This window comes from Acipenser ruthenus, chromosome 13 (assembly GCF_902713425.1).
Source record: "Acipenser ruthenus chromosome 13, fAciRut3.2 maternal haplotype, whole genome shotgun sequence".
Classification (NCBI taxonomy): domain Eukaryota; kingdom Metazoa; phylum Chordata; class Actinopteri; order Acipenseriformes; family Acipenseridae; genus Acipenser; species Acipenser ruthenus.
The window spans coordinates 5,661,357-5,687,377 of NC_081201.1; the positions used below are offsets into that span (position 1 = coordinate 5,661,357).

At 37.1% G+C, this 26,021-nt stretch overlaps 5 protein-coding genes across 5 annotated transcripts; all 5 read left to right on the forward strand.

The window, feature by feature from the left end:
- Positions 1-227: 227 nt before the first annotated feature.
- On the forward strand, positions 228-2,319 carry LOC117418243 (parvalbumin, thymic-like). The gene is made up of 5 exons (XM_034031055.2): positions 228-354; positions 819-886; positions 1,144-1,276; positions 1,455-1,564; positions 2,004-2,319. The coding sequence occupies exons 1-5, from the start codon at positions 272-274 to the stop codon at positions 2,027-2,029; spliced, it is 420 nt and encodes a 139-aa protein (XP_033886946.2). The 5' UTR covers positions 228-271; the 3' UTR covers positions 2,030-2,319.
- Positions 2,320-5,015: 2,696 nt separating this feature from the next.
- On the forward strand, positions 5,016-7,136 carry LOC117973483 (parvalbumin-2-like). The gene is made up of 5 exons (XM_034926056.2): positions 5,016-5,148; positions 5,685-5,752; positions 6,204-6,336; positions 6,633-6,742; positions 6,989-7,136. Exons 2-5 carry the CDS (start codon positions 5,692-5,694, stop codon positions 7,009-7,011), a joined length of 327 nt encoding a protein of 108 aa, XP_034781947.1. The 5' UTR covers positions 5,016-5,148; positions 5,685-5,691; the 3' UTR covers positions 7,012-7,136.
- Positions 7,137-10,998: 3,862 nt separating this feature from the next.
- On the forward strand, positions 10,999-14,201 carry LOC117973481 (parvalbumin-2). Its single transcript, XM_034926052.2, has 5 exons — positions 10,999-11,118; positions 11,939-12,005; positions 12,327-12,459; positions 12,751-12,860; positions 13,262-14,201. The coding sequence occupies exons 2-5, from the start codon at positions 11,945-11,947 to the stop codon at positions 13,285-13,287; spliced, it is 330 nt and encodes a 109-aa protein (XP_034781943.1). The 5' UTR covers positions 10,999-11,118; positions 11,939-11,944; the 3' UTR covers positions 13,288-14,201.
- Positions 14,202-16,101: 1,900 nt separating this feature from the next.
- LOC117418394 (parvalbumin-2-like) lies at positions 16,102-18,095 on the forward strand. The gene is made up of 5 exons (XM_059035519.1): positions 16,102-16,213; positions 16,731-16,796; positions 17,029-17,161; positions 17,487-17,596; positions 17,797-18,095. Exons 2-5 carry the CDS (start codon positions 16,736-16,738, stop codon positions 17,820-17,822), a joined length of 330 nt encoding a protein of 109 aa, XP_058891502.1. The 5' UTR covers positions 16,102-16,213; positions 16,731-16,735; the 3' UTR covers positions 17,823-18,095.
- A 2,530-nt stretch (positions 18,096-20,625) lies between these two features.
- pvalb8 (parvalbumin 8) lies at positions 20,626-23,285 on the forward strand. Its single transcript, XM_034926098.2, has 5 exons — positions 20,626-20,750; positions 21,241-21,308; positions 22,012-22,144; positions 22,747-22,856; positions 23,101-23,285. The coding sequence occupies exons 2-5, from the start codon at positions 21,248-21,250 to the stop codon at positions 23,124-23,126; spliced, it is 330 nt and encodes a 109-aa protein (XP_034781989.1). The 5' UTR covers positions 20,626-20,750; positions 21,241-21,247; the 3' UTR covers positions 23,127-23,285.
- Positions 23,286-26,021: the final 2,736 nt, after the last annotated feature.

Genomic DNA, 26,021 nt, shown 5'->3' on the forward strand with positions numbered 1-26,021 from the left:
CATTCTCAGCATGTGGTATACAATATTTACTCATCAAAAATATTATAATACGCAATTTTCTCCAAGCAAAATGAGTAAGTTATTCAGTACTAGCCCATTTCATATATCTTCGCTCCTTATTCCCTTTCATTTTAAAATATCAAATGTTTTCCCAGGAGATAAAAATAGTTCAGGTTATTCAGTTAGGCAACGAAATTGGACACCAATCTTCCCTCATGACGACCAAACTCAAAATCTGTATATGATCCGCCCAACGAAACGTATATAAGCAATGAGGGCTTGCAGTTTTGGCACAGCGACTTCTCTGAACACAGCAAGCTTTCCTCCTGTGCAGTCAACAAGACCTCAAAAAACGTAAGCTACAACTAATGTTCTCAGATCAATATTTCAGTGCACTGATCAGTCAACGCAGTGCTGCACATAATATTCGATAATACAAATAGTATTTTATGTATTGGTAAAGGGGGGGGGTGAGGAGTAGATAAAGGTGTGAATATGTATCTTGTATTCTGGTATTGGCTTTTTTATGTACATATTGACAATGCAATAATGAAATAAAGTAATAAATGATGATCATAAAAGCTTTTGGACAATAGCCTGTATTTCTACCTTGTGACGAGATGGCCACGTTTAAGTGGTTGAAGCACAGGCACCTGCTAATGACAGCTGTTTCTGTGCAAAGCCTACAAAACGAGATCAGTGTAGAGAAGAACCATTCTTTAGCAGTTTGCTGTTCCTAGACCCACCCCTGGTAGTCTAGTAACAGGCCAAGGAATTAAAAATTGGAATCGTCCTTTTACTCCTTTTTCTCTGTACAGCATCACAATGGCCATTACTGACGTGCTCGCCGCTGCTGACATCAGCGCTGCTCTGAGCGGCTGCCAGGGTGAGAACCTCTTATCTTACTGTGCTTTCTGGAAGTGTGGATTAAGGGAATTAATTAAATTAAATTAAATTATAGTTATGTACACGTCGATGTGTGCCAACGTCTTATTTCAATGCATGTAATTATTGACAAACAATTTATGGCACCTGTTTATAAAATTGATTGATTGGTTATTGTCGAAAAAGGTGCTATAAAAAAAAGTTTGTTTGATTAAAAAAAGTTTGTTTGATTAATTTTAATTTATTTTCTGTTTTCAGCTGCTGACTCCTTCAACTACAAGACCTTCTTCGCTGCCGTTGGTCTTGCCAAGAAGTCCGCGGGAGATATTTCTAAGGTTTTCGGAATCATTGACCAGGATAACAGCGGCTTCATTGAAGAGGAAGAACTCCAGTAAGTAGATATCTCGCAACCAACATACCAGTCATATATCCTTTGAGAAAAGCTGAACACATTGATTGATTATTGCACTCAATGAGTGAGCAGACAGGCTAATTTCCAAATGACATCTTTTTAATTTCTTCTGGTACATGGAAATTCAGATGTGATGTTCCTGTATTATGTTTTGTAGACTGTTTCTGCAGAATTTCTCCAAAGGCGCCAGAGCCCTGACAGCTGCTGAGACCAAGGCCTTCCTTAGCGCTGGTGATGCCGACGGTGACGGCAAAATCGGAGTTGATGGTAAGAGGCAGGAAAGAACTATAAAGGCCTTTCCACAAAACCATCAGAACCTCATTTAGCACATTGTAAAGCCTAAATACTAGGGTTGTGACGTCAGAAGAGTTCGATAGGGTACCCCTGACGCTATAATCACTTTCACTTATTTTTAGTACATGTACAACATTCCAGGTAATAAACGGCAATGTCAGAATATGTGCTGCTAATATTACATGACTATAAGGGGGACCTGTTTCAAAGCCAAAATTGGGCAACAAGTATATTCAGATTATTTTTAATAATATAAAAAGAAATATTACATATATTGTCTTCTTCTTCTTCTTCTTCTTCTTCTTCTTCTTCTTCTTCTTCTTCTTCTTCTTCTTCTTCATCATCTTCTTCTTTTACTGCAAACAAATGTATTTCAAAGGATTAAAAAAGCTAATACTTCTTTTATTTACAGAGTTCTCCGCCCTGGTCAAGGCATAAATCACTGAAGACCAAGATGAACTGACTCTTCATGTTCGTCACGTCCCCCACAAACCTCGCAGTCTTAAAGGCACATATTTGTATGTTTTTATAGACCAATGTCATTCCTAAAATCCCTGTATGTTAGCTACATTGTTGGAACCATTTCAGCTTTCCACCTGTGTGCAGGTATTTTAGCCCATATTGTTTCAAGTCCTAATATGGAAGGTGCTCTGTGATATCGTCCAAACATAATGTTTCAATTGTGGCTGGAAGAGGGAAAAAAATAAATACTTTTGCAACAAAAAAAAGATTCTCTGACTTCTTATTTTTGTTTTAGTGTACACAGCCTAACATTATGACAACCAATCAGTCTATCTATCTATCTATCTATCTATCTATCTATCTATCTATCTATCTATCTATTCTTTAAAGTCTATCAGCGTAAATTGAGCCATCTGTTTTCATAACATGGAAATTATGCCAACAGCAATCTAATTTGCTTGAATGAAAACGAAATGACATTTCTCCCAAGCAGATGAGTACAAAAACAAAAGATGCTACAAACATATGAAATTCACATAAAATAAGATTTAAAAAAAACAGATTTAAAATAGCAACGATATCTTGGAATTAACAGAAGTTGGTTTAATAGATCATCGAGTCAATATTAGGTGATAAAGACCACACACTCACCGAAACAGTACGATTGATTATCCAGCTTAAATAGTAATGTTACATGGTTTATTTCTTCTCTATCATCCATATTAAGGATATTTTTTCCAAAAAAGACTGAAATGTAGTCGTATACAGTTTATATGATTATTTTGCTCAAACAAATTGCCACATTAACAGAGTTAGCAACCCAATCATTGACGCATGATTGACGGGTTTCTCATTGTTTTGTTTTTCTTAAAGTTATATTTTAATTTTAAATTGCATGTTGTAAGCGTATCCTGTAAAAACAAAATAAATCTCATGCAACACATCTAAATGTTATTTTTAATAGAATACATTACACTGTATAGCCTATAAATACAGTGTATTTAAATTCGTTGCATACTTTTTTATAATGTTTTTTTATGTTTAAGTAAGCACAACAAGATACGCAAAGAAAGATAAAGACCAATAGGTTTTAAATGCTAAATAATTAAGAATGACAAAATAAAATAAGTAAGCGCTAATATTTCCCTTTGCGCTGAATGTACACGGTGTCATTAAAAATATACCGTGCTGTTTTTAATCAAACACATAGCCTATATTATGTTTCTTATAGTGTGAAAAATATTTAATAACTGTAATTTTCCATTCGTACTGTATATTTGCGGAAATAAATTAAATACAATAATATCTTTATATAGCGCCTTTCATAGTGGACCACCATCACAAAGCGCTTTACAGAGGTAGGCCTTGAACTGTATATGCAGTCATTACAATAGGACATTGATTTAACATCTCATCCACAGGACGGAGCACAAGGAGGTGAAGTGACTTGCTCAGGGTCACACAGTGAGTCAGTCAGTGGCAGCGGTGGGATTTGAATCTGTCACCGTCACTGGTAGAGGTGGGATTTGAGCCGGTGATTTTCTGGTTACAAGCCCTGAACTTTAACCACTGGACCACACTGCCTCCTAAATATATTAACTCATTCTTTAAAATGTATTTCTTTCTTTCTTTCTTTCTTTCTTTCTTTCTTTCTTTCTTTCTTTCTTTCTTTCTTTCGTTCTTTCTTTCTTTCTTTCTTTCTTTCTTTCTTTCTTTTTTTCTTTCTTTCTGTCTCATAATGAGAATGCATAAATATAAACCATGTGTATAAATATTAAATAAATGGGTATTTAGGCTTCAATGTAGTGGCGCCTGTACTTGTGGAGAATAGAAGTCAACCCACAGATCATTTACTGTACATGAAGCCTATCGTCACAGGGATATAAAGATTATTTACTGCAGGAAAAATAATAACATAAATGATATATTTAATGGGGACGCATTTTATAAATGCTCGAAAGACACCTCAAGCGTTAGGTATGCATGTATGTATAACTACGTTGTAGGGCGACTAAAACGTTTTTTTAACCTTACAAAATAAAGAGTACATTAATATGAATCGCTTCTCAAAGACAAAGAGTTATTCAACAGTGACATTCAGGTAGTAGCGTGTTTATTTAGTACAAAGGTCGGGTCAACGACAACCCGCAAGGTCGGAAATGTTTTATTTAAAATGCAAATATAGGGCTCCTGGCATGTAAAGCAGTTATCCTTTAGAGTAGACGGTCTCTGAAGCCACAAAATGAATTCAACCATTGACCTTATACAACAATTATTATTATTATTATTATTATTATTATTATTATTATTATTATTATTATTATTATTATTATTATTATTAGCAGCAGTAGTAGTAGTAGTAGTAGTAGTAGTAGTAGTAGTAGTAGTAGTAGTCGTAGTAGTAGTAATTAATTAATAACTGCATATTAATAAATAAATTATATACTGCAAACTGCCGTAATTACCCATTTCGACGCCCTTATCTCTTATTATTTAGTTAGGTAACATAGATATGAGTTGTTATGACAAGTTGCAGTATTATTTATTTCTTAAATAATATTAACTGGATGATAATGAACTGAACAATAATAATATATTTTATTATTATCTAGTTAATTCCCCTTTCTGTAAAAAGCATACATTATCAAATACGTCAGCTCCCTTTAAACTGCATTGCCTTAATGATCAATTACAATATGACAACTTGTATTGATGGATTATTTGCAAAGTCATTATGCCCCGACAATCATGTCATCGTCTTCTTAAAGTTGCGCAGTGAGCAGAATTTGAACGCATCGTGGGGGGTCAGACAATCCATAAGCAGGCAGTTAACTTTTTTTTTTGCATACGCGGGATGCTATTTTGAATTGCTCGCCAAGATATGTGATAAATAATAGGCAATATAATTTTACATACATGTGTTACCATGTGTTTGCGGAGGCATACGCACATTCCTATTGGACACGTGATATTAGTTGAACAATTTGTTTAGCTGGCAGGGTTCTAGCCTACATAAGCCGGTCCCGTCTAGGGATAGACACTGCACAGCAGCGTCTTCGTTTTCACTTTGCATTCAATCCAGAAACTACCAAGAGGTGAGTTCTAAAACTGATGTCGTGAGGGGAGCAAAACTGTCAAGTCTTCTCTACCAACATGGGTGTTATTGATGCGCGACCGCTGTATCGTAATGGAGTGTAGCCACACTGGAACTCAAAGCAAGTCAAGCGCACACGTTGGGCTTTCCTTTATCTATCGACATTGAGGTCTTTTACTAATAGAAGATTTGTGTATGGATTATTGTTCTTTTGGATGAAAGTCAAACTATCTACCAATTGTTTGATTGTTTATTTTGTATTTGTTTATTTATTCAACAATTATTGTTTTCAAATGGGCACATGAAGTAGGCCTACGCAGGAAAGTTTTGATGGGCAGTGGTATAACCTAAAGGTTTTTTTTGTTTTGTTTTTTTATAATTGCTGTTCTTGTTGTTCTTTCTTTAAAACAACAGTAAATCCCTCGGCGTATAGTCAGGCAATAAATTACAAATATTCACTGTTCGCCCAATGTTCTCGACCGATGAGTGTTTTGAGTGTGCCAGGTAATGCAACACACCTGTCTCTTTTCCTCGTAGTTTGAAAATGGCCTTCGCCGGACTGCTGAAAGACGAGGATATCGCCGCAGCCATCAAGGACTGCCAAGGTAAACTTTTACTCACAGTGCTAAGCCCTCGAGGACGCACAGCACGCCGTTTACAAGACGGCCCCAGGAAACCGCAGGCAAGGTAGCAGATGAGGAGAGATGTGTTAAACACAGTATGTTTTCTTTAGAAACAGAAAATAGAACTGACATTAATTGTATGAAGGCGTATATATGGAAACAAGTATGGGTCATTTTAGTTTCAGATTAGGCAACTACACTTAAGTCATGTCTATATATGACACGTGCACTGTATGATAGTGATACACGCAGCTTATGAATGGGATATTCTTAGTGAGGGGTATAATTTAACGTTTCCATCTTTCATAGAAAGCGTGTAAACTGATAATGAGGAATAGCATATTAAAGTTGAGTGGACATGTCTGTAGGGGTGGAGTGGACAGGGACGCTGGCTTTACTGTACATGATTCATAAAGATGTACTTCTATAACAGCTCCGGAATCCTTCAATCACAAGGCATTCTTTGCCAAGGTTGGTCTGGCTAGTAAGTCTGCTGCAGATACAGAAAAAGTTTTCAAAATCATTGACCAGGACCAGAGCGGATTCATTGAGGAAGAAGAGCTGAAGTAAGTGGGATACACACACACACACACACACACACACACACACACACACACACACACACATATATATATATATATATATATATATATATATATATATATATATATATATATACTGTGCATCAAATGAACTGAACAATATTCTGCTGCTAACTGTATTCATTATTAATGAAATGAACCTTTGTCCAGTAAACATTGTCTTAACATTAAAATAAATTACTCGAGGAATGGCGAAAGCACCAATATCTCAACTAAATGCAGCTTTGGGTTGTTCATCTCAATTGTTTTTCTTTATTTAGGCTGTTTCTGCAGAATTTCTCTGCTGGCGCCAGAGCTCTGACTGATAAAGAGACCGCTGTGTTCCTCGCAGCTGGTGACTCCGACGGTGACGGCAAAATCGGAGTTGATGGTATTTAAGGAACTAAATATACTATTATAGAGTAAAGTATTGGAACACGCTGATTTCTCGACTATAGACTGTTTCGATTCTGATGCAAGGGCAATTTAGAATCTTAGTCCTTACTTCTGGTTGGTATACGACTCTGCAAATCTACAAGCACCGGAATATTCCATTAGAATCGCATAGGCATACAGCTATGAATGAAGAGACGACATGACGTTCAATTGATCGAATCGTTTCTATTTTTCTTTTCAGAATTCCAGTCCTTGGTGAAGTAAAGGCACAGCCAGCAGCCAATAGAAACTTTGTATTATGCAATACTCTGTACAGTTAATGGCATTTGTAAACGTTAGTGCCTTGTTTTTCTCTTGTGATATCCTTTACAATTAAAAATTAAAAACAATGAAGTTGTTTTCTCTTATTTATTCTGGACATTATTGGACCGCATGGTTGTGGTCACATACGGTGCTATAGATTGCCGGGGCACAATTTACAACTACAAACATATTGCCTATTATTTTTGTAAATATATGTTTTATTTGATAAGGGCAAATTACATCATTTAATAAGATAGGAAAACATAATTAGGCTACAGAACATTAAACAACACAACTTAAAGCATTTTAAAATACATGTTTGAAAGACAAAGGCTGGCTGCACAATTTTATAAACAATGTATACTTGGAGCAGATATGATCTAAATGCAGTATACAGCCATAGCTAAGGCAGGGTAATGGTATAGAAACTATGCTTCCCAATTATGCAGGGTTTTGTTTTGTACATTGATATAAAAACATATTCAACATTTCTACCAGTAAATACCAGTATGTAAATGGATACCAACATATGCTCATGTTATTACGTTTAGAAGCCTACACGACAGACATTGGTTTAGGTAACTGTTAAGTAAGTTATGCTGTTACGTTCAAGTTGAGTACAAAAAAACATACATGATTAAATTAAGCATAGATAATAGGATTCTAAACACATTTTTTTGGTTTTTTTTTGTTTGTTTTTTAAATACATATATAATTATAAATGTAGTGTGCCCAATTATTTGACCCCGATTTTCTCCCCACACGTCTCAGGAGAGTTGAGGGTTTAGTGGGCCCCTTTCTGATACGACCAAGCCTCCTCTTCTACACCCAGGGACTCGGATGTCATCGCGATGCCAGCCTGCAGGTGTCCGCCTGAGCCTGGCCAGCAGGGTTCGCTGAAGCGCGTTAACGACAAGCAGTCCCTGCCGGTTTTGAATCCCTAACCCGCCGGAGCTCCAGAGCGCAGCACAAAGGAATATCCGCTAGAAGGTGTCCTGAGGGCATCAGATGATTCTTAATGGTTCTAGGGTTAGGCATTGCAGCCGATCTGATTGAGATCAGTCGATTGAATGGGACGTTATCAAGCAAAAATCAGCCCATTAGTTAGTAGGCAGTAGGTACCTACTAGCCTACTAACCCCTAAATCTATCCCCTACACCTAAACCTAATGTCTACAACTAACCTAATGTCTACCCCTAACCCTAATCTCAACCCCTAAACCTAACTGTGTTACTATTAAAGTCATTTTTACTATTATTTCAACACTGCTTTTTAGCACCCTCAAGCGGCTACTACATCTGACATCCACTAAAGCGCTTGGGAGGCTAGTAGGTACCTACTGGCCCATTCCTATGGCATGATTTTTGCTTGAAAAACGTCCCATTCGATCGACTGATCTCAATCAGATCGGGTGGTATTGGGTTAGGGTTAGGTTTTAGGGCTGGGGTTGCTTAAGGTTAGGGTTGGGTTTGGGTTAGGCTCAGGGTGAGTTGATTTCGCACAGTTGCCAAGTTCTGGAAGTGAAAGGTGGGAGTTCTTGGCAAAAGCCCCAGATCATCTGATGCTCTCAGGACACTTTCTACGGGATATTCCTTTACCCTGCCCCCAGAGCCAATACGAGGCACTCTCCAGAATCTCCGGGGAACAGCAACGACTTCCACAGCCAGGACGTGAACCCTGACTTACCCTGCACAACATGCAGCTGTGCTTTTTAACAGGTGAGACCCCCGTGTTAGTCTAATTGTTTTTGTTAGACGCACAACCTAAAGAAAAAAATAATGCAGTGCTCCTATTTAAATACTAAAATACGTTTATAATCTGTTGCATAAGATGTATGCTTAATTCTTAAAAATATACATTTAAAGGGTATGTTATGCATGTTCTGCTTATTATCAAAACAAAATATTCCAAGAAGAGATGCAAAGAGGCACATTTGCATAGGCCATTGTGCAAATCCACCCTTTGCACCATCCAACCTGTCGTTATTTGTCACGTGCTGCAGGTTGTAATTTGCCAACTACACCCAGTTATAAAACAATTCATTTGCTCCTCCTCTTACTCTAAACCCAATGTATATTCCATGATCCTCTGTGTTGACGTGACAGATATGATAATAATACAACCCCATAATAATTAGTTTTAGACTGTGCAATATCTGTACAATATTTAAATAATAACGGACGTTTATGTTTAATGTCTTGGAGTTATCAGATTGGAGCATATAAACCTGGAGCCAGTGGTAGATTCAAAAGACTCGCTAGTAGCCTACTGGCAATATAAAAACACTGTAAACGTTTTCTCTGGCAAACCTTGGTGTGTTTAGATACCCAAGGCCAGGTGTCCAAGTGTGCGCAGCTGGGGGATTAAACATAAGTAAAACTGGGCGTTAAGTATTGAATATACAACTTTTGAAACAGATTTTAAACAGTGCTTAATAAATAGTTTGATAAAGTATGCAGAAAAAAACTTTGTCATTGTATGGGACAATGTCAGCTTCCACCACTCTGTGCTTGTCCGAGGGTGGTTTGAAGCTCATGCACGCTTCTCAATGGTGTTCCATAGAGGAGTGTTTTTCTGCCTGGCGCTGGAAAGTGTATGATCGTAATCTGCATGAGCAGGCAACACTTCTCCAGGTCATGGAGAAGGCATGTCAAGACATCACTGCAGATACTTGTCAAGGGTGGCTCCGCCATGCAAGAAGCTTTTTTCTCGGTGTATGGCCAGAGAAAAGATTCTCTGTGATGTTGATAAGACCATGTGGCCTGACTGAAATCAGAGGCTGGATGTTGAATACCTGTAAAATCCCTTTTTTTGTTTTAAAAAAAGTTTCTTTTCTGTTGTAATTATAGCAAACTATGATTTTATATACAAGTTTTCAGTGATGTCTAGGTCATCTGGGGCTAAGTCTACTGAAAAAAAAAAGATATACACTTATAGGTAACATGTATGTAAGAGTGAAAGAGCAGAAATGGTATGAGGAAAAAATTAATAAAAAGGGTTAATATTTTGAATTTATTGCACTTTTGTGAAATGGTTGATCATGTGAACTTTTCATTGTGAATATTTGATTTGGAGACATGTATTTTGAGGTTTGAAAGCATTATTGCATTTTGCAAAGCATTTAAAGTTTTGCAAACCACAAGACCGTTTTGATTTGTGTGTTAACTGTTTTGGTAACGTGGGCTATTGTTTCAGGAAATGTGTTTAAGCAATCGAGAAACTGTATTTAATGTATTTTTTGAAAAAAGGAAAAACTTCACTTATTGTACTTGAACAGCCAAAAGTCTCATCCACAGACAGTACTATCAGTGTTAGGGACTGGATAAACCGTTACCGCTGCATATAGTGTTTAGGTTTGGGTTAGGTTGTTTTTTTACCCTAAAGGCAAAGCATTGCATCTGCTTCTGCGATAACAGGAATTCGTTTGTAACTCAAGGCTAAAACTGCAGCGCCACTTCCCACTATAGCTGCCCTGCTATCCTTATTGGGGTGTCGCTGCTACTTAGCAGACTTTTTTTTTAAATACCAATACAGTTAGTTCATCGGTTTGAGGGAGCGTTTATTGTACCTCTTGCAGACAACAGTACGCGGAATGAGGGTGGTAGTGTGCAGCAAGGCTTATGGATTACTGAATGTGCGAGATTAGCAAAACTTCTAGAAATGTTTACGAAGATGTAGTCATTACTTTGTATCAAAAATCTATTTTAGCAGACCCCTCCCCTCACACTCTGGCACACGCACACGCACACACAGATACGATAAATCAAACAATTAATTTTACCATTAGGTTGCAGAATATCGAGGTTCCAATATTCAGAACATTTCTTTTAAATACATGGCACATGCTTATTAGCATCTTCATTTATACAGATAAAAATATATATCTATTTGACTACTGGACACATTTTTGAGAAGGCAATCGTATCCAATGCGTATGGTGTCTATTACACCGTTTCTCCGATTGCTGTAAATGGTTCGGAGGGAAAGTATATAAGGAGGGCGCAGTCTTACAGTCTCACTGCAGACTCATTTTCTCAGATTTTCCCTTTGCCTTCAGTAGAAACCAAGGTGAGTTAACATGAACTCAAGACTTGTGGTTTGAAGAGGCTTCAGAACCGTTTGTCTTTTGAAATGTAAATCTCGTCAGAAAAAGAAAAGTACCCCGGATGGGAAGGCATGCTGTCAACCTACAACTTTGTTTCCTGGTTATTCAGTTTATTATTGGAATAACTAACCAGTGGAATGAGACTGCTACCGAACTGAGAGGCACCCTTGCGCTGAAACTCCGAACAAATGCAATCTGGACTGGAGATTGATGACATTAGGAGAGGTTTTTGTTGAACAATGTGGAACCAACATTTTTGCTTTTGCAGTTATTTTTTTTTCTTATTTTTATTTTTATTTTATTTTTTTACTGATGAAGGCAAAGTTTAAGTTTTACCTCGTTTTTAAAAAGCAGACCTGTGTTGGTTTATAAAATGAATCTTTCATAAATCAAAAGTGTATTATTATTATTTATTTAGCAGACGCCTTTATCCAAGGCGACTTACAGAGACTAGGGTGTGTGAACTATGCATCAGCTGCAGAGTTACTTACAACTACGTCTCACCCGAAAGACGGAAGACAAGGAGATTAAGTGACTTGCGTAGGGTTACACAGTGAGTCAGCGGCTGAGCCAGGGTTTGAACCGGGGACCTTCTGGTTACAAGCCCCTTTTCTTTAACCACTGGACCACACAGTATCCTTAGAAAACAGTGTCGAAAACAGTTTGTTATTGTTCTTTTTATTGTAATAGATTTTGTGAATGTAGGCAGACATTACAAGAACGCATTATGCTGTTTAAATATATTCATGTTTGTGTTGTTTTTTGTTTTCTTTTGTCATGCAGCTAAGAATGGCCTTCAAGGGTGTCCTTAAGGACGAAAACGTCACTGCAGCTCTGCAGGAGTGTCAAGGTATTACCAACTACAGCACTTCATTAGGGTTACTGGTAGAAAGTATTTTTGGAAATTACACCTTCAGAACGACAGTTACATAAAGGTGTATATAATCACCCCAGCAAGACTTATTTTGATGTAAACTTTATTGATTTTTTTTTGTCAACGTCGATATGATTTTTTGTAATCATTTGGATACTTTCTTTTAATGACCAGATGTTAAAGTTTGTATTACATTTTTTCACTAAAATATATCACTTGCCTGCTATTTCATATCATAACGTACAATTTTACAAATAATAATAATAATAATAATAATAATAATAATGCCTTTTACAGCCGCTGACTCCTTCAACTACAAGGCCTTCTTTGCTAAGGTCGGTCTGAGCGGCAAGTCTGCTGATGACGTGAAGAAAGCCTTCGAAATCCTGGATCAGGACAGGAGCGGTTTCATTGAGGAGGATGAACTGAAGTAAGTCTCACGTTCAACTGCACAACCATATGCCCAATATCATCAGCAGTGTAAACATCTTAGAACTTCTACCCAATATCATAACTAACATTTGGACCAGTAGCCTATACATTCGCTGGAATAGCCACTACATCTGGTTGCTGGATAGAATTAGGCTATAAATGGGATGTACCAGCTATTATTTTATTGCTTTTGACACCTCTTGGGAAGCTATGGTGTGCCATAAAAGCTCTAAAACGGGCAGTATGATAGTCTCAAGCTAATCATTTTCATTCACTTTGTTTTTGGCAGACTGTTTCTGCAGAACTTCGCTGCAGGCGCCAGAGTTCTTACTGATGCTGAGACCAAGGCATTCCTTGCCGCTGGTGACTCCGACGGTGACGGCAAAATCGGAGTTGATGGTAAGAGATCTCTTTTAAATAGATTAAAGTCCCTAAGGAGGTGCCTTTACTGCGTGAGAGCAGCGCTAGTGTTAAATACCTGTTGTATAGTTCTTTATGTAATCTGCTGAACCCCACAAACTCAAATCCAGCCCATTCTTACATTTATACACACACACACACACACACACACATACACACACACACACGCACACACACACACACACACACACACACACACATACACACACACACACACATACACACACACACACACACACACACACACACACACACACACATATATATATATATATATATATATATATATATAATTTTAAAACTGCAAAGTACCTGCATTTTGAGTGGTAATATGTTTTTCTTAATTATAAAGCTTTTTTTTCTTTTCTTTTCTTTTACAGAGTTCGCTGCCCTCGTTAAGGCATAAACAGACCAAGTCCAACCCTCTTACCTTGAAGGAACCAGTAACCACGTTGTCCAAGACCTGCCTTTCTCATCCATATTACACAGAATTTTTATACATTTGTTTTATGAAATGCCTGGACATTGTTTCTCCCTTTGCAGCAACATTGCCCCACATAATAACCATTGTAAATGTAGCTCGGTTGTGTTTTATATCTTAAATATGCATTGTGCTGACGTAACATCTTGGATGCACTTTCAGAAAGGGTAAATGACAAAAGAATACATCTTCTTTTGGAACACACTGTTCTGTCATTTTCTTTTTATTTGGAATACCAGCCTGTTTCCCTCATGGGTGGGCTAGAGCTAGGGTTCACACACAAACTATTTCATGATATGATTTCATTGGGGTTTATATAAAAACAATGTACACAAATGAACACGTTTATTATCATATGACAATGCAGCCCATATAGCCTAACTGAAACATGCTTGTCTTTTTTACCATTCCATAAGAACTACACCTGGAATTCCATGAACATTGTGTGTGTGTTTGTGAGAGCGTGTGTATATGAGTGTGTGTGTTGGGGGGGGAGTGTGTGTGTATGTATATGAGTGTGTGTGGGGGGGATTGTAGGGGGGAGTGTATGTGAGTGTGTGTCTGTGTGTGTGTGTGTGTGTGTGTTTATTTATTTAATATTGTATTAATTAAGCAATAGAACCCAAAGAAGAGCTCTATATTCGTAGAATTCCATCTGTCTCTTAAGCCTTCAGTTGGGCTTCATCAGAGCGTGTGTTAATCCTGATCATGCTGTTTGTTCAGTTACTTGTTCACAGTGTGTGTTCATAAAGTCAAAGCCTCCTTCTCCTGGCTTTAGAAGAGATGCGACGTGCCTGTGTTGTTACTGTGGCATGCTTAAATAAAGTTGCTGAAAGTAATCAGACTGCTTCAAGTTCTTTGATTTCAACTCATTATTCAAACCGAGACCAGTTGCTATTGTGATATTATTGCCGCTGACAGCAAACACTATTATCGATGATTTATGTATTTTGTAATTTATTGGCTGTACTAAATGTAAACAGATAGATAGGACAGTGAGGAAGCAGAGTAGTCTACATTGACAGTCAACAAGCAGAGTGTACAATTTAAGAATGGAGATTTTCTTTCAACAATCAGAAATAAAGTAAAATACACAATACTGTATGTAAGTATCTCTGAGTGGATTGATTTGGAACAGTGATTAAACATAGTTTGAAACATTCACAATCTCTTATCAGAGATGTAAGCCCTCTTATTGGCCAATCAGGTTAAAGGAAATCTCCAATTCATTTTCTAATATATTTTAGTAACCCTGTTTAATTATGAGGGTGCTGTATCTTTTCATGCAGAATTTGCAAATGGAAACCCTAGATTGAACACGCTAAACATAAAGGAACATGTGTAGTAACAATGTAATAACATGCCTATCTACAACATTGTCCTTTTAAATGTTGTACTGTCTTTGCAGACATTGGTTGTTTTTTTACAATGTAATTACTATGTAACTACATGCAGTTGCAGTGTATTAACAATGGCATTAAAGCCAATATTAACAATGTGTTGAATTTTGCAGTTGTGCTTCATATGTATGTAAGATAAGATATTTGTGGGTTTAATTAAAGAATGCTGAAGGGACTGTGGCATCACAGAAGAACACAGAAAAACATCTTTGTGGATATCTGTCTTTTATTGTGTTTGAAACCTGATGTTAACTAGCAGTTTTGGTCTTTAGAATTGCATGTATTGTTGCATATTAGCCCACATGCCACAAATTTGAATAGAGCACACCATTACTCAACCCAACCCACCAGGGAAATATTAGCTGTGTGCTTGAGGATAGATCCCATATTGTAGAAAACATAATGTATTCTTAAATCTCTAAATGAACAGGAAGTTATTTAAATATATATCTAAATGATTTAGAGAAATCTAAATTAACAGGAAGTTATTTCCACAGTTTGCATACAATGCTAGCAAAACATTATTTAAAGATATCTGTAAATCAATTTGAGATATCTTTATTTTCTTCTAGATATCTCAAAATGACATATCTTCAAAAGGGTTTATTTCCAGATATATCATATTAATTTAAAGATATCTGCAAATGATTTACAGATATCTCGAAATATTTCAAGATATGTAATTTGAGATATCTCTAAATGATCACTTGCCATAAAATTAAGGTTCTAGTTTCAGCACTGTGTGCTGTCCATGTAATATTTAACTAAAAAAAAAGTTGGCTTGTCAGGCGTTAGTGCTGCTACCTTGTGGTGGAGTTTAAAATTAGATGTTAATTCTTCAAACACCTTTGATCTTCCATTTAAACTGTACACTATACACAATCCGTATAGCACAAATACGCATAGAAAATCCTTTTGATCAGCTGAAATTTTCCAATGAAACAAAACTGTTAACATTTTAAATAAGAGAGAAAACGTATTTTACCCGTGATGGAATTTTGCTTTGTTGTCATTTCATATACTTTTGGTCGACCAGTACAGACTACTGGGAGCTCAGGAAATTGTTGTCATCGAGAAACGTGGAGAACCCTTCACATCGTTGCCCGAGCGTTCTGGTAATGGCACTGTCCAATGTGTCTATACAGAGTCACTGAGTGCAACAACTAATGTTTCATCTCAATCAGCATCGTGTATTCTTAGCGTTACCGAATATTAAGGACTTTTGCTAAGTAGCACCTTTCAAGCATCTTCGGCTATGTAGGTAAAAATAGACCAGTTTGACTACTGGACACATTTTTAAACCAGCCACGCTGCATATGGTGTCTATTACACTATGCCTCAGATTTCGAGTCGGGAGAATAGTATATAAACACGGTGCACAGGTTTACTGAGCACTGAAGTTTGCTCGACTCATTCCCTCAGATTGTTCCCTAGCCTTTAGGAGAATCCAGGTGAGTAAAGGCAAGAGGCTTCAGATCTGGAGCTTGCTGAATACAGTCTCTGGGTGATCTAGGTCTAATGAAATGTGTCAATGCTCTGAATGCGGCGGCCTAGAAATGAAATGAACTTGGGAACTTCCACGGATGGAATGGCAGATGCCAACCTACTGCATGTTCATCCTGTGAATTCAGATATTGGAATAACCAGTGACATGGGACTGCGACCCACACAACTGCAAGGGGCTATGGAACTGAGACCAGAACACCGAGCAGTTGCAATGGAGTTTTAATACCACTTTCATAGGGGTCTGCGGCCAATGCAGGCAACTCCTTCAAGTCTGTCTTTAGAAGAGACACAACGTGTCATAGCAATTGATTTCTTCTTGTACTACGGATGTGTAATTTATAGGCTTCAGTAGGTTAATACCAAAAAGCAATATGCATAGAAACCGTGAACAGTAGCGTGGCACTGTCATACAATTGTTCACTTATATTACAATGTATTTTAACGCCGCTTTTTTTTATGCAGCTAAAATGGCCTTCGTCGGTTTTCTTAAGAATGAAGATATTACTGCAGCACTGCAGGCATGCCAAGGTATTACCAACTAAATCTTACACTTGTGACATTATTACTGAACTGTGTGTCACAATTTATACAGCCTGAGCCTTTAGTGCTGTGCTGTGACGATGTGAATGTCTTCCCAATGCAATGCGGGTGTTGGAATGGGTACAACACGTCTTAGTGGCACACAGGGCGACTTGACTTGTTTTGAGGCAGAAGCACAAACCTGTTGACCATGTTGCGTTTTGTACGATGTATTTTACAGCCGCTGACTCCTTCAACTACAAGGTCTTCTTTGCCAACGTCGGCCTGAGCGGCAAGTCTGCTGATGACGTGAAGAAAGCCTTCGAAATCCTGGATCAGGACCGGAGCGGTTTCATTGAGGAGGATGAACTGAAGTAAGTCTCACTTCTGACTGCACTGTGTTCAATATGCTGCTTAACCCATATATACATTACACCTGCGATGGTAGTTCCAAACTTCCTAGTCTATCGAGTCAGAATGACCTTAACTCAAGTAAGATACAGAATATGGCACTATGTAGTATAGGAACATTATTTCAGAAAACCACCCTTGAATGAAAGTGGTCTCCAAAATAACTCGTGGTCTGCTGCCGCTAGTTATTGCAACGTACATATTCTTACAGTTAATCTAACTTTTAAAATAAGCACACGACAGTTTGCTGAATAGCCACTAACGGTGGTGCTGTTTATTTTGTTATAGGCTGTTTCTGCAGAACTTCGCCGCTGGAGCCAGAGTTCTTACTGACGCTGAGACCAAGGCCTTCCTGAACGCTGGTGACTCCGACGGTGACGGCAAAATCGGAGTTGATGGTAAGAGACAGAAACAAAGAATGAGTGAGCATTTGACTCAAGAGCAGTTTTGAATATTTCTTCAGATGTTGAGTTTTTCAATACCCTTTGTTTAAAATAGTGGTCAACAAGGATTTTCAAATGGTACTGATTTTCAGATATCATTGTTTTTTTATAAGCTACGTTTATTTATTTATTTATTTTTAAATTTTATTTTACAGAGTTCGCTTCCCTCGTTAAGGCATAAATACCAATCGACCAAACCCAACACCTCCTGCCATCAAGGAACAACATTTTTCAAAAACTGCTTCTCTCATCCGAATTATAAATAATTTTTATACATTTGCTTTATAAAATGCCTGCCGACTGCGTCTCCCTTTGCAGCACAATGTGCAATTGTAAATCTTGCTGAGTTGTGTTTCATGTCTTAATTATGCATTTTGCTAATTTGTAAAATCATTTGATGCACTTTTCAGAAAGAACGATAATAAATAAATAAATATTCTTTTGGAAAAGAAAATGTATTTTGTGTCTTCCTATTTCTATGATTTATTTCCTGGCTCATCAAACACGCATTTGAAAGAGTATAGAGTTCATTGTGGATCATGGACTCGATAATGGTCAAAACACATACAACCCCGTTATACAGTAATCTTCCACTGAGCTCAACTGTGCTAAAAAAATGCCTCGAAAGAAGAATGGGGCTCCTAAATAAAATGTTCTAAATCAAAGTAACATCCCTTTCTTGAAAAAATCAATATTGAAAATAAACAGACAAGTATGCTAAAACAGGCACGCATTTTCAAAATGTGGCTAACAGTGGTTCTTGTGGAATAAAAATTGAATTGTAAAGCATATAGTTACGGTTTTGCCTCTTGATCCAGTCTTATTTTAAAACTGGAGACTGGATTAACTGGATATTAACTTCTGTAAGCTGGTGTTATATCTGTTTATTTCTCTAGAGGGCGCTTGTATCTCTAGAAAGTAACATGCTTCCCGCTTTCTAAGCCACAGCATGTCTCTTCAGGGTTCCGTACAATACAAACCACACAACTCATATAAGATGTTACAGGTGCAAGTAACACAAATGGCAAACATTTTTGTTATAAACTGTATAACCTACTATATTATAAACTGTATAACCTACTAGCCTACAGAAACAAACCAAACTAGTAACTGTAATAAAAGCCAGTGTGAACCTGTTTGATTGGGATGTGCTTCTAGCAGAGCTGTTTAAGGACACTCTTAATTAAATGGTTTAAAACTCAATTCATAGCACTCCTCGTTTAACCCCTTTGGTGTAATTGGAGCATTGCCAGCTCACACTATTTGGCTCTTATGTAGCGTATAAGGGTTAGTTCAGAGCTATTTTTTGATAGTGTTAATAAGCATAGATATCTTTAATAACGTGTTTATATGTGCTTCATGCAGGCCCTTATACCAACTCCTTTCCTGGGAATGTCTTTGAAATAAACCCCATATTATGCCATTTCAGTTGGATTGGACTCTCTACTTTTCATTTGACTAGTTTTTAAAGAGTATTTTATTCTCGTTTCAAAACGCTTTTGCTATCTTATAACCCACCTTGAAATCGTCAATTCAGTCAGTTAATAATAGGACCCACAATGTTAAATGAGCGTAATGCCTTAGCCTCTCAATAAGATCATTGCTTATGATTCCCGTTTGCTGTCTTGAAATGCCCAGTAACCACGGCAAGCCTGCAATGATGCAATGATCTAATGCAGCGATCAAATGCGAATGAATAAGTAATCTGTGTAACAGGAGAGCGCTCGAAGTATTACCACGCGCAACGTCATCGCTTCGCTGTGAAAACGCTATCTGCAGGATTTCGTGACCCTGCTGTCAAACAGGATTAGTGACCTGTTCAATTTTTGACTCGCGTCTCGCAAGTGCGCATCTTTTCCAGGCAGCCAGACCCAGTCTCGCTGTAACTATGCACGGTAAATAAAATAACAAAATACAAAATACAAAATTTAAAAAAAAACGCAGAAGGTTTGTATCAGCAAACACCTCAAATGTGGTTATCTTGATGCTCGTGTCTTTTTAACACTTTTTAAAACTCACAAACCAGAAACTGAAACCCAGTTTTCATTTTACAGAGCATAGGCATATCAAAAAGGGGAACACTTTGGATATCAAATTAAAATCAGACAATAGCTTGTTGGGCAATAAAAGTGAAAAAAAAAGCCGGTGAGACCTTAGCGGTTGTTATTCAAATTAATATACATTCATAATAAGCACTTGGCTCCCAGGCTCAACTGCAGCGTGCAGTGCCAAATTCAGTCCAATTGATGCGTGAGTCCAAGCTTGACCCATTTGCTTGAACTAACGTCAGTACCATTGCTAATTCAAACTATTGTAGTGTTCCAAAGGTTTGATTACATCATCGGCTAAACGCGATCAAGCTTGGTACTGACAGTAGCGCTTCTTGCGGTCACAAAAATATCTACATTAATGCTTGGTTTCACGGGCCCATATTAGCTCTAACCTTGGACTACCTAATGTTAATTAAGCTAAAGTAGTGCAAGGTTAATGCTAATTGGGGTCTGTGAAACCAGCTTTCCTGGAAACCAACCCAGTGAAGTTAGAGATACATGCATTTATGCTTTAGGCTGGTTCAACTCATCACGGGGCGCTTAGTATTACTTGCTTAGTTGCGATTATATACTCTGTGTATACTTTTACTTTGTGAGATGTTTGTTCGAAATAAAAGTACGTTGTCAAAATAATATTTTCATGTATTCCTTAACACCGTTATAAAACAATTAAGATTTTAAAATAATAGTCATCATCATAGTTATTATTATTATTATTATTATTATTATTATTATTATTATTATTATTATTATTATTATTATTATTATTATTACGAAACAAACAAAAAAAATCCTGCTACTTAATATACATGCAACAAGCGTATTACTGTACCAAGCTATACAGCTCAACGGTGATATAAATAGTACAGGTTAATTAGTTAGATAAGAAATCTGAGTCCGGTCTCGGAGCAAGCATTTGATACACAGAAAGGTAACTCGAGTATTGCCTATTGTCATTACAATCAAACCTATATAAACCAAGGTTGAAAACGAATAGGCACCACAAAGACTTATCGGTGCTCCTCTGCCATTTACACTCAGCAAAACCCCCAGAGCAGGTAAGTTCTGATATTGTGCGGTGTCTTTTTATCTGTATTGCCCCTGTGCACTGGAGTGTTGGAGCATTCTTTCTTCATTTTGTGTCTTCAGTCAGGTATCCGAGGAACGTTTCCTGTATAATGTGTTTTATATGCAATATTAAAGCAGTTACAAATATGCTACCGCTAGTTTTCTTTGTGTATGTATAGTCAAGTTTGGGTTATTTGCATTGTATGTGCAAAAAAATTAGAGGTGAATATAATGTCATTGTAGTTGCTGCTGCTTTATGAAATATTTTCATTTGTGGACCCACCACACCTGACCTCTCTTCACTATTTTACTGTAAATAAGGACTGTTCTATATAGACCTGTTGGTTTTGTAACACAGGTAGACTATACCAATCTGAAAAGTTGCTTCGTTATCTACTAAGAAAAGAAAGTTGATACATGTTCTAAATATACTATAAAAAAGAAGTAAAAACTACAATAAACTGTCCCTTCCTTCAACAGGATTAAAATGACTCTCACTTCCATTCTCTCTGCTGCTGACATCGCTAATGCCCTGAAAGACTGTCAAGGTATCACACGCCCATGTTATAACTATTTAAATGCAAAATAATATATTGACAGATGTTCAGACTATGATATTTGATTTTTATTTGATTTTGTTTGATTTGTGGATGAGTAGATGGATGAATGAATGAATGAATGAATGAAAACAGATGGATGGATGGATGGATGGATGGATAAGAGACAGAAAAGAAAATTGGATCACAGATTAGATTCTAGTGTTTTGAAAATCCATTCTGTTCAGGTAACAGTAGGATGTGAAGCCTGTATAATCTAGATGACTTCTGTCATCCATGCTACATCATCCATACCAGTACATATAGAATTGCTGTACCAATAACTTAATATTGTAGTGTTCCTGTGTTCATTTACACTTATAATAATCAACCTTTTTCACTCTTGTCTGTAATTTATTTGTATTCGTTATTTTGTTGTACTACTAGCATTAACATTTTTTATGCTATTCAAATAATAGTAGTAAACTACAAACAGAGATAACTACGGACAGCTTTGACAATATCCTCTTGGGGTCACTGCAAGACCCAAATGTTTAGGTGTTAAACACATTTATTTTGTTATAAGTATATTCTTCAAGTCTTAAACATTTGGCAGTCCTGTGTGGCGGGAAAGATGGGGTTGGAATAATCAATAATATATGAAGACTGTGTTCTTGTAGTATTTATTATACAGATTTTTCTTTTTCCTGTGCAGCTCCAGACAGCTTCAGTCCAAAAAAATTCTTCCAGCTCTGCGGGCTGCGCAAGAAAACCCCCAAAGAGGTGACAGAAGTCTTCTATATCCTGGACAACGACCAGAGTGGCTTCATCGAGGAAGATGAATTGAAGTAAACTTTCACCAAGACATCGTACTGATTCAGACTATAGAGTTCAATCAGCCTCCTTATAGCAATTAAAAAAAACTGTGATTAAGATCCTATAGTCCTATGGAATTAACAGCATCAGTGCAACAGGAGTATGATCTATAGGATCTCATGTGTGTAATTGCCGCTCCAAATTATATATGAAATGCTCAAAAACTTAGAGCAGTATTAGTAGATTTCTGTTTAGATTGAACACACACACACACACACACACACACACACACACACACTGGTACATGATAGTTATCCTGTAAGCATACAGAGCACAAACCATTGCCCATTTATAACAATATAATTACACAACTATTCATGATCTGTAATCATAAGTTCTACATGACACGCTAGTTACTGTTAAAAACACACATTTGTTTTTTAGAACACACACAAGCTTTATTAGTTTGTCTACAGGGCAGCTCATAAGCTATTGACCTGACACAAGTTGTGTTACTGCAACACTGTAATTGAAATGTGACGTATTCCAGTAAATGCCCGGGTGTAAATAGCTTGTTCAGAAAGTGTTTCCTGTGCGCTGCATGTGAAATCATGTGTGATTCTGTGCCTTGCAGGTTTTTTCTTCAGAGGTTCTCCCCTTCTGCACGAGTGCTGACTGCAGCTGAGACCAAGGCATTCCTTAAAGCTGCAGACGACGATGACGATGGCAAGATCGGAGCTGAAGGTGATTTTCAGTTGTTATTATTATTATTATTATTATTTATCTTATCCAGGGCGACTTACAATCGTAAGCAAAAACATTTCAAGTTGATTGATTAATTGATTGATTGATTTCAAGACAGGAGGCTGTGCTACTTGTAGTTACTGGGTTTAATTCCCATTATAAATATAAGATTAATGTGTGATCAATGTGTTCCTGTAAGCATGTCATTATTATATTAACATTTCCTCTCCGTTTCTCCTGTTAGAATTCCAGGTTATGGTCCTTTCCTGAGCTGGATTTTCTTTTGGAAGACTTGCCCACCATAGCACGTTATACAACCTTTGGAATATATTGCTGAAAAGTGTGATTGCATATGTTGTATACACCAACCTTCCTCAGAAAATGTATTTAAATATATTAAAACCACAATAAAAAATATCTTAATTTTAACATTGTGTCTGATGCTTGTGTTTATGAGGAGTTAAAATAACCTGGTGACCTTCTGAACTGGCTTCTAGCTTGGGTTTAACAGGGTCTTAGTTGAATGTTATATAGCCGAGGGATTGAATACTAAACAAAGAGAGAGCCAACATTGACAGTAATATTTATATTAAATGTGTTACACCAATACATAAGAATAACGAGAAAGAGGAGCAAAAATCAGGTATTCATTTCTTAATTGCTTTTGCTAGGAATAATTTGCTTAAAGAAGAAGGTGATTATAGTTACAAGGCTACTCTCCAGTGCTGTGGATGAAAAAAGCCATGTAGATACTTATCAGGTATCAAACAATGGTTCCAGTGCTCCAATACCGGGTTCTGCAATTTCATACAGCCCCCATGCATCTCAAGGTTCTGTAAATAAGATAACATTGAAGCAGCAGAATGGAGCATTCTCACATGGACACACAATGCTTCCATATGGAGGCTGTGTGGTCCAGTGGTTAAAGAAAAGGGCTTGTAACCAGAAGGTCCCTGGTTCAAATAATGGCTCAGCCACTGACTCTTTGTGTGACCCTGAGCAAGTCACTTAACCTCCTTGTGCTCCGTCTTTCGGGTGAGACTTAATTGTAAGTGACTCTGCAGCTGATGCATAGTTCACACACCCTAGTCTCTGTAAGTTGCCTTGGATAAAGACGTCTGCTAAATAAACTAATAATAATAATAATATCCACAGTATACCTTGTGCATAGCATGTAAAATACATTGTAAGTTGTGAGTACAATTGAAAAGTAAGTCATTGTGAATGCAGTCACAATCTCTTAACAATAGCTTATCTGGGTTGTTTACTGCATTAGATTACGAATCACCATTATCAAACATGCTCAAGACCGTTTGATGATCCAAATTATCAGGTTAACAAGAAATGTATTTTCTTAATGTTTTCCAACATCCAGACATCAATAGATCAAGTACGTCTGTATTATGAAACATAGGCAGCTAAGCACAATGCAAGCTGCATCTACATTTATGAGCAGGGACAGAAACATTAGGCAGTTTCCTTCTTTACCATGCTACAGAATACAGCTACACACATCAAGTGTAATTCTGCTTTTTTAATTCCCTTTACAAATTGTTACTATTATTATTATTATTATTATTATTATTATTATTATTTGTTTATTTAGCAGACGCCTTTATCCAAGGCGACTTACAGAGACTAGGGTGTGTGAACTATGCATCAGCTGCAGAGTCACTTACAATTACGTCTCACCCGAAAGACGGAGCACAAGGAGGTTAAGTGACTTGCTCAGGGTCGCACAATGAGTCAGTGGCTGAGGTGGGATTTGAACTGGGGACCTCCTGGTTACAAGCCCTTTTCTTTAACCACTGGACCACACAGCCTCCTTAGTATAGTATAGTTTGCCATTTTGACACAAGTGTTAAAATTGTGTGTACAGTATATTAAAGATAACTGTATTAGAAAATTGGTGGGTGTGCTGAAAATCAAGGCTCTGGTGCCAGTATGATCAAATAGAATCTGAATTCACCCTAATAAAAGTGTCGTGAACACTTTATGGTCAACTTCAATATAGGTTTCTACAATGGGTTCCATTTCAGTGTATTACAGTTTTTTAATGTGTCAGTTTTCTACTTCATATACATATATTAAAATCTAAACATCGATTTATATAAGCATGGTCTTGCTTGCCGAATCAAAACCCCATGCCTCATGTGCTCAGAGCCTCAAGGGTCAAAGGGTAAAGAAGAATGCTAAAGTTACTACGTAGCCTTTCAGTGGAGAATGGCAATGATCAGAAACAAACTCTTTTCACAGTGATTATTTGTTTGTGATTCTGTCAGTTGGTTAACTTGTTCACTGGGGTCCTCTACTGAAGCTCATTGGTAACTTATCTCAACCATGAACCCAACAGACATGACTTATAAAGCTCACAAACAGATATTAATGTGCAATTATATGCTTAATAATGACCTAGTTAACGTAGCCACTGAGAAATAATTGTAATTAGTACCACGTGCTTCACAGGGATTCTACTCGTTATTCTACTGGCTATTTAACTGTATTTAGCGCCTAATAGTGAAGACTTGAATTAAACAGTAACTACTTTATATTGTACTATGTTAGATCGTATTTACGTTGTGACTCTTTAGAATCAACATAAAATTAGGCCATTGGGTATTTTAAAATGATCTTTTTAATTAACATATGAACTCTTGCAGTATGCTTATAATCGCTGTCTTAAGTAATGCCCTGTTCATACTGTATATATATAATCAAGCTACCAAGTAAAGATTGCACTGTTTTCTAGACACCATAGGAACTTACTGCATTGACTTTTGAAGAGTTTGTCAACTCATTTGTTAACTCAACTCATACAGTTGGCTAAGGAAACAGTAAGTGCAATAACAAACTGCTTTTTTAATGAACTTTTTATTAATGTATTTGTAAATTGTACAAGTCTAGAACCAAGACTGGTGTAAACACGTTTAATGTATTCCTCTAGATTTCATAACATTGACTAGTTCTACTCTTCATGGTGTCCCACAGGTAATGCATTACAGCCTGCAAATTCTAACAAAAGCATTGGTGTCTAATAGGCACAGACCTGCGTTGAGGAGAATGTACCTTGAGAGGTATAAAAGATTAATTTATCCTATCCCTGATCTTAACAAGAGAAGGCAGAAATCCCCAACTAACCTCATTAAACATTAATGTCTGATGCAG